The sequence below is a fragment of the Ammospiza caudacuta genome, chromosome 13 (assembly GCF_027887145.1).
Source record: "Ammospiza caudacuta isolate bAmmCau1 chromosome 13, bAmmCau1.pri, whole genome shotgun sequence".
NCBI lineage: Eukaryota > Metazoa > Chordata > Aves > Passeriformes > Passerellidae > Ammospiza > Ammospiza caudacuta.
Window position 1 is genome coordinate 20,329,999 of NC_080605.1, and position 8,987 is coordinate 20,338,985.

The following is an 8,987-nucleotide window of genomic DNA, read 5'->3' on the forward strand; positions in this document are numbered from 1 at the left end:
GGAACTTTGTCACTTTTCCCCAGTCCTTTAAAAGAAGCTCCCAGAACCACCCCCCTTTGCTGGGGCTGCACGCCAGGAATTGAAAAATCCTCTCATAAAGGTCATTTCTTGAGGCCACAGCTCAGTAACATCGATGAAATTCAGCACTGCTTGGTGTTGGCTCTCAGGGGATTTGGGGTTTTGGGGTCACTGAGCCACACAAATGGTTTAAAATGACATTTAAGGCCACCTGATCTCTCTGTGCCTCTGTGGGCACTGACCCCAGCACCCAGAGAACAAACTGCGAGCAATTGTCAGTGTTGGGGCAGAGGAAAATGGGAGCCAATGTGCCAGGACCAGTGCCGGTGCTGTGGGATTAAGGGATTTACGGGAATGTCCCCATCCCTCCCAGCCTTAAAGGCCCATGAGGCACAAAGCCTGGGCCTGGGTGCTTCACAGAAGCCTTTGAAGAGAAGTAAAATGGGAAATGAAAAAAGGAATTGTCGAGAGACTGGGAAGGGAAAGGATCTTTCTGAAACGCCAGCGAGCGTTTTATCCACAGACCACAGCCCGTGGCAGGGCTGGGGAGGAGGAGAAGGGAGCAGATCTCCTTCCCTGCCGGTGCTGCACATCTGCTGCTTCTGGAAGGGAGGAGAAGCGCTTTGGGCACGGAGCAGCTCAGCGGGAAGGGCCGGGCTCAGGCACCGCCTGATCCATCACCCCCTGTGTCCGCTCAGCAGCTGTGACCCCCAGCTCTCCAGAGCCTTCAGGGACCGCCCTGCTCTGAGGGCACCGGGGGCGTGAGGGGGCTCGAGGCTCGGCCCTTCAGCACCGGGGGCGTGAGGGGGCTCGAGGCTCGGCCCTTCAGCACCGGGGGCGTGACGGGACTCGAGGTCCTTCAGCACCGGGGGCGTGAGGGGGCTCGAGGCTCGGTCCTTCATTATTGGGGGCGTGAGGGGACTCGAGGCTCGGCCCTTCAGCACCGGGGTGTGAGGGGGCTCGAGGCTTGGCCCTTCACGGTGCCCTGCCCCATCGCACCCCAGAGACGTGAGGGCTGCAGCCCAAAGCCAGCCCTGGCTGTTCTCCGCAGCATCACACAGAGCAAATCCCAGCCCAAATGCAGAAATTCCCGGGGAAAGAAGCGCAGCAGAGGCTCTAAAGGCATCTCCCGGCTGAGGGATCTCCGAGAGCCCTCCGTGCCCCTGCGGGGGTGGTGGGGAGGGATCCCGGCAGCCTCTCCCTCCCTCCCTTCCTTCCTCCCTCCCTCCTCCGGCAGCGAGCGGCTGAGGGGCGGATTTGCCAGCAGATATTGCAGGCAGGTTTCGCTGTCGCTGGGGAAAGGCAGGAGCACGCAGCCAATCTGCAGGGAGCTGCCGGGGCTGCGGGCACAGGGCTCGGCACAGCCTCCCCCGGCACGGCAGCGGGGATGGAGCCCGGCAGCGGCACCTCCCCGCTGGATCTCCCCGTGCTCTTGCAATACCACACGAAATGAACGTGTGACATTTTTTTGCCTTGGACACGCTGAGGTGTCCAAGGCAAAAAAAAAAAAAAAACACGTTTATTTCCCGAATTCGATATTTATAGAATTCCAAAAGTGACCATGGATTGGAGGATGAAATTGCTGCCTCTCCAATCACACTGGTCAAACCAACAGTTCATCAATTCTCTCTTCCTCTAGAAAGGAATGCAAAACAATCATTATTTACATGAAAAGTGCGTGAGAAACTCCATTACAAAAATGTAAACATCAGAAGGCTTAGAACTTTAGAAGAACAGGGCAACACCCTTGCCAGAGCTGCCAGGTTATTCCTGAAGGGATTCATCCCAGGTGGAGATGAATTTCCCTTCCTTTTTTAGGCACCTTTAGCCCTAAAGGTCGTAAAATGAGTTAGAAATAAAACCTGGGTGTTTTCTCCACCCCAGCCTGTTTGGGGTGTGAACATCCCCTGTGCATGGAGGTGTTCCCATTTGGGAACCTGGGGACTTGTTTGGCATTAACCTCCCTGGGATTAAACCCTGTGATTTATCCTGTGGTCTTCCAACTTCAGGTTTTCCCATTTATTTCTTTCCCCATCAGGAGCTATCCCCAGGTCTCCCAACACAATCATCCCTGGGTTTTCCTTGTTCCTGTCATCTCAAGCAACCAGATTCACCTCAATCCCGGCTGGCAGCTGCGTGCCCAGATAAACAGAAGCCATAATTTCATGGGAATAAGGAGGAAGAGGAGTCCTGTTGCCATCACAGCTCTGGAATGAGGCAGGGCTGAGCATTGCTGCAGGGATTGTCTCTTCTTAAGACAAATAATAATCACAAACTGTTCCTCCTCTAATCCCTTTTGTGTTCAGACAACCTGAGGTAAATAATCTTCAGAGAGAAATGGGATGTTCAACTCGACAGGGTCCTTTTCAAAGCCTTTTCATCTCCAGGGCCTTTGATGTACCAGGGAGCACCTTCTTGGCTCTGCTCCTATCACTGGCTATGGGGGTTGAGCCCAATTCCATCTCTTAGCTTGGAAAATTTGGAGCCAAACACCAGCTTTTGATTACATTAGAACCAAATTGTGACTGCTGTTTTTGGTATAAAAATCTTAAAATGAGAGCTTCAAACATACCTAAGTAAACACTGAGCACCAGGAAGGTGAGGATTGAACCAGGGGTGACAAATCAGTTCTTTAAGAGGCTAAAGGATCCCTAAGAGGATAACCTCTCATTTTTTTAGCCTTTTTTTCCGTAGAAGCAGGTTTTTCCATCCCACCCAACTCACTTTCACTCACACAAGCACTTTTAGCATCTCCTGGAGCCACGGGAGCTGCTGCAATCCGCTGGAGAAAGCCAAGTGGCTCCCTGATGTTTCCTTTGCTAAATGCTCCTTAACCATTTCACAGAGCCTGTTCCTGGCAGTGATGTGACAATTCAGCACAAATGTCACCGAGCTGCTAAGTTTGCAGCCCTTTCTGCAGTGCTGAGGCTGGAAAATGGTGCATATCTATGTTTTTGGTTTTTTTTTTTTTTTTTTTTTTGCTGATCCAAGTCCTTAGTAATTACACTTAATAGATCCCAGAGGGATTCCTAGGTAACCTGCACTCTGGTTTCCATGGCAGAGAGGCAGAGCTTGTACCCTGTGATAACAGATAATAATGGATTGCTAATGCTTAAATTAATTATGCCACAATTGCATTTGTAAACCAGCTGTCCGTCGTATTCCCAGAAAAACTCCGGAGTTGCTACACAACAGTTCCAGGATAAAAACAAACAAGGCAGAAGGGCAGGGATTACTCTACAGCGACAATTACTGTTATTACTCCTGTGCCATAACCATGGTTTATTCCTATTTTAGTGTGTCCATGGGTTAAAGTCAAAGTTTCTGTTCTTTAAGCTTGGAAGCAAAGCTTTAAAATCCTTGGAGATCCAACCTGTTGATAGAGAAGGATCCTTTTGCCCAGCTGATATTGGTGTGGATTCCCATCCTTGGCAGATGTTTTCCTTCTGTCCCCCTAGTTTTCCAGCTGAGAGCACAGCTTTGATGCCCTGTGTGCAAATCACAGAACCACAGGATCATTTACCTGCAAAACGCTCTGGAATTGAGTCCCACCATTCCCCCAGCACTGCTCCATGTCCCCAAGTGCCACATCCACACAGCTCTGGGGATGGGGACTCCACCACTGCCCTGGGTGAAGAATTATTCCCAAATATCCAAGCTGAACCTCCCTGGTACAACTGGAGGCTGATTCCTCTTGTCCTGTTGCTGTTTTTTGGGAGAAGTGAGCAGTGAAGGCTGAGCTCCCTCCCCAAAGTCTGGACCTCAGCTGCATCCCGAAGTGGGGGAACAGGGAACTGGAGCAGGGGCAGTGCTGGCTGTGCTGTTTTGGCAGGGAATTCCTCCATGGAGCAGCCCAGAGATGGGGCTGAGCCCTCCCTGCCTGCGGGGCCAGGGCAGGAGCTCGTTCTGTGCCTCGGCGGGGCCGTGCCAAGGCAAACAATGACACTGATAATCGCCTGCAATCTGTTATTATATTACCAGCAGCTCAAAAACCCTAAAACCCAATAATCTTCTGAAATGCAGCTAATCCCTCCCAGCGCCAGCAAGGCCGGGCTTGGCACGGCCGGGCTGGGGAAGGGAAGGAGCAGCGAGCAGGGGGTGGTTGCTGCCTTTGGAAGCTTCTCGTGGCACAGGAGGAGAGGTTTGCCAGGAGCAGCCAGCCCTGGATGGGTACCTGGCTGCTCTCCGCAATCCCTGCCTTGGCTTGGCTGCCTTTGACCCTGTTGCTAAGCTACAAATATGCCTTTCCAGCAGGCTCCAGCATCCTCGCTCCCACCCACTCCCAAACGGCAGCTGAATCAGGCTGCTCGGAACAGAAACCATCCCCGGGCAACCGGGAGCTGCTTCTTCCCGTTCCTTTTCCAGCAGCTCCGCAGAGCCACCCAGGGAAAGCTCCCGGGGGGGCCCAGCCCTGTCCCCACTCCATCCCAGCGACATGGGGAGTGCCAGGAGGGGGCAGCAGCCTGGGGAAAAGCGGTTGGAGCATCCCAGGGCTGGAATGCAGCAGGAATAGCTGAAGATCCCGGCAAATCCAAGAAAAAGCAACCACCCACCTGCTGCCAGCAGCGCTCACCCTGTGCGAGCCACACTCACACTGTGGCACCAGGGATGAGGTGCCAGGATGGATGAGGTGCCAGGGATGTTTTCCTGACCAGTGTCCTGCAGAAGGTTGTGTTGGAGGGCCACCTGCAGTGCCCCGAGATGCTGGGATGGTGGTGGGGTCCCACAGGATTGTCCAGGACGTGCTCCAGGGGAAGCAATGGATGCTCCCCAAGGGACTGAACCTTTCCTGGGATGTCCAGCCCAGCTGGGGTGGGGTGTGCACAGGGCAGCTGCAGTGGGGTTCCTGCAATGCTTTCCAGGTGAAATCACAGAATCCTGGCATGGTTTGGGTTGGAAGGACCTTAAAGCCCATCCCATCCCACCCCTGCCACAGCAGGGACACCTTCCACTGTCCCAGGGTGCTCCAAGCCCCATCTAACCTGGCCTTGGACACTCCCAGGTGGTTCCCAGGAGCTTCATTTGGTCCATATAAACCCAGGAAAGGTTATTAGAGCATTCCCAAAATGTTGCCTGAACATGGACCCCCATGTGCTGGCTTGATGTCCAGGATACCTGGAAAACAACTGCAATTATTGGGAAATGTGCTGGACACTTCAAACCATCCCCAAACCACTCTAAGATCCCATATAATCTGCTTTTTTGGTGTTTTTTTTTTCCTTTTCATTGACCACCTGATAAACAACCAATTTTAGTTCTGTTTTTAAGGCCAGAGTTCCTATGGGAGTGGCATGGGATGATCCATGATCCATCAGGGGGTACAGCCAAGCGTTTGTTTGGCAGCTTCAAAAATCCTCCAAGGGTTCCTGGGCACTTTGGGAGGTGTCAGCTGGGATCTGCTCATCCCCAGGGCTGCCTGGACTCCCCAGAGCAGATTCTCCTGGATTCTCCCCAGGTTCTCCTGGAATCCCTGCAGAATTCCAAGGATCCATCTAACTCCTGTCCTTCTCTTTCTCTTGCAGGGTTCAGCTCCCATCCTGGTAGTCATGGTGATCTTACTAAATATTGGAGTCGCCATTTTGTTTATTAACTTTTTCATCTAATTCAAGACTGTCTTGTTTGCAAAAATAACAGTTACATGTATGAATGGGAAAAAAAAAAACAAAAACAAAACAAAAAAAAAACAGAACCAAACAACAACAAAAAAAAAAAAAAAAAAAAAAAAAAAAAAAAAAACAAAGGGAAGAATCATAACTCGAACTGTCCTCTGACAATTTCCAAGTCTTTTCACAGAAGAACAACAAATGATCGAGTCTCACTCACAGTTTGCCTTTTTTCCTGGGTAATGTTTTTTGGATTTTAGCCAAAATTCTTTGCTTGTATAACACTATGCTGTGTGGCATGGCAAAATGCTATCAACACTCTGCCCCCCCAACACTGGGAAGGATGAGAAGGAATCCCAACAAAAGAAAAAACCTCGCTTCCCTTCCCCTCACCCCCCCCCCACAAAAGAAAAAAATTGTCTTTGTAACAACAGCAATGAACCCCAAAATGGAGATGAGACAAGGGGACCATGGGGAAGGTTTGGGTGGAGTGGGGATGGGTTCTGGGATGCTCCAGGCTGAGCTTCCCAGGGAAATCCAAATGATAAATGGGAGAGAAAAGCAGAACCAGGCTTTTCACCTTTTGGAAATGGAGGAATGCTGCTGTGAGAAGGAGGAGAGAAGGAGCACAGGGAAGGAATGAACCCTGGCTGGATGGGAAAATGGCAGAACAGGCCCCGTTCTGATCCTTGTTTTTAAAACAAAAATTGGCTTTTTGCAGAATTCCTCGGGGCAGGGGTAATAGGGAACACGAGGTGTGAGCAGCAGCCGCAGCACCCTCCTGCCTTCACTCCTCCTCCCCAGGCTGCTCCTCACCCATGGCAAGGCAGGAAAACCACCCAGAGCTACTTTTAATTCACAGCCAATTTCTCCTGGCTAAAAATCCCCCCCCAAAACCCCTTGGAGGCACCTCCAGCAGCACGGATGGAGTGGCTTATGGTGCTGTGCTGGTGAGGAGCATCCAGCCCATCCCAAAAAATGTGCACAGGGAGCAGGGTGGGGAGGGACAGGGGACAGAGGGCTCAATTCCAATCCACTGAGGATGACAATAAAACAAAACCAAGTAAAATCCGACTGTTTCTCAAAGGCACCTGGGGAGGAGCACCTGGAGCATGTCCCAGAGAGGAGGGAGAGGGTGGTGGGTTTGTCTCTTACATCTTGCTGTGGACTGTTTCAGACATCATGCTTGGGCTCTGAGCATGTAGTATTTTGCACTTTGTAATGCAGGATGTATATTCCAGCTTCCAACATGTCCCTGTATTAAAAAAAAAAAGAAAAAAAAAAAAAAGAAAAAAAAAAAAGAAAAAAAAGAAGAAAAAAAAAGAAAAAAAAAAAAAAGAAAATCAAACCAAACATCATTGGCAATGGCAGCCTCTAAGGATGTATTTTCTTTCTTTTTTTTTTTTTTTTCTATGTCACTTAATTTGTTCGTTTCTACCATCTTTGTACTATGCCTGCCTTGATTTTTGTCCCCTCCCTGTCCCCACGGATAATCTGCATACTCATTAAAGATGCGTATCCCTGTTCTGAGCTGTCCTGGTGCCGATGACACAGCGTGCTCTCAGCTCCAGCCCTGGGCACGGCGCTCCCAAAGCTCCCATCCCTGCCCTCGGTGCTCCCCCGCGGCTCCTTTGGGATTTGGCAGGGCCAGGGACCAAATCCGCCCCTCATCCCCCCCTGCAGCTGCAGCAGGAGAAGGGCGCAGGAGGGCGGCAGCTCCCGAGGGGGGTGAGACCCTCCCAGGAGATTTTGGGGGTGGGGAAGGAGGGAAAAGCCCTCCCCGACATTCACGTCCAGAGTTGTTGGATCCAGCCCGGACTCGTGGACTCAGCTTTGCTTTGCTTCTGTTTTAGCTGTTTCTCTGCTACCTTTTCAGCAGATTTCTTATTACACTGCACTGGATTGCTATATTTTTAACCAGAAATAAACTAAGGATTAGAGCATGTGCCAGTTAAATTCAGTTCTTTTCCTTACATGGTCTGATTCCCTCCTGTCGCAGTTTTGCTTCCTCTTCTCCTTCCTTTCCCTTTCCAGGCACAGGGCTATGGGTGGACAGGGGAAAGGATAATTTTGAAATTCCATTTTCCACAGTAACTGTCCATCATCTTCCCACCTCTTCCTTTTTTTGTGTTGTTTTGGATTTTCCTTTTGGGTCCTTAGTCATAATTTTTTTTCCCCTCTTCAAGGCTTGCTGCACACTTGAAATGAACAAAAAAAAAAAAAAAAACATATTGGGATTGCAGCCTTGGGAATTCACCCCTGGGATTTGGAATTCTGCTTCTACTCTTTGGAAAGACTCTTGAGGACTTTTTTTTGGTCCTGTCAGGAGCAGGTTAAACACAGCCCTGCAGACACAGATATTTAGATATCTGTAAAACAGCACCAGAATGACTCTTGTTATCCATCAAATAAAAGCACTGCTGGTTTCCTGACTGGATTTTTGCCACCGCTGCCTGCCCAGTTATTCCTGCTCTTGCCCCTGGACCAGCACAGGATTTTTCAGCTCTCTGTTCCTCTCAGTCAAGCTGAGGTTTGCTCAGAAGGAAAGACAGCCACAGTCTAATATTAATTGTCTCCCAACCCACATGGTCTAAAATAATGATTCCTTTCTCAATCCCGGGGAGTTGAGCAATTTGTCTCAGTCCTGGGCTTTTCACATTTGCCCAAGGCCAGAAATATTCCTGAGAAGTAGCCCAGAGAGAGAGGTAATTCAGTGTATTTGCCTGTCTTATGAGCCTGGCTCCTGCAGATCTGCCCAAGGCCCATTAAAATGCCCATCAAGGTGGGCCATAAATCCATGGAAATGATCCAGCCCTGCTGCTTTATGTCCAGGCTGGCAGCTGCACTTGGTCAGTTGAAGGTTTGGATCATTTTTTGAGGCTGCTCTGGAATTTTTATGTTCTGCCAGCATGAGGAGGGGCTGGCACAGCAGAGCCATTGGGAAGGGGGAATTTGGGAAGGGAGATTTGGATCCCACCTGTGTGAGAGGGGCTGCTCCAGCACTGCATCCTTGGGAAAAGCAAGAAGGAAGGAAGGAAGGAAGGAAGACAAACCCCCTGTGCCACGTCAGCTGCTCCCAGCCCATCTGGTGTCTGGGTGGTTGTACCCAAGACCCAGATTCCAGCAGTCCCCAGAGCCCCAGCTTCCAGAGCTGCCGAGCTGTGGCAGCATCCTGCCAGGAAAACAGCCAGACTGCATCAGAGGGGGAGGAGCGACAGCAGAAACAGGGTGGGACCCACGGCAGAGAGCTTAATTGAGACCTAAGGACTAATTACACTTGGCAGCTTTGGCAAGTGCAGGGAGCATGGAGAGCAGGGATTTTTGGAAGCTGTCACACAGACAGGGTGGCTCCAGAGGGCTGTGCTG

The 8,987-nt window shown here is 50.7% G+C and overlaps 1 protein-coding gene across 1 annotated transcript in view; it reads left to right on the top strand.

The window, feature by feature from the left end:
- Window positions 1-6,683, top strand: part of JPH3 (junctophilin 3) — a 46,255-nt gene extending 39,572 nt beyond the window's left edge. Inside the window, exon 5 of the mRNA XM_058813641.1 lies at window positions 5,541-6,683. Within this exon, the coding sequence (XP_058669624.1) occupies window positions 5,541-5,621 (81 nt within the window). The 3' untranslated portion in view covers window positions 5,622-6,683. The remainder of the gene's footprint in view (window positions 1-5,540) is intronic.
- The last annotated feature ends 2,304 nt before the right edge of the window (window positions 6,684-8,987 follow it).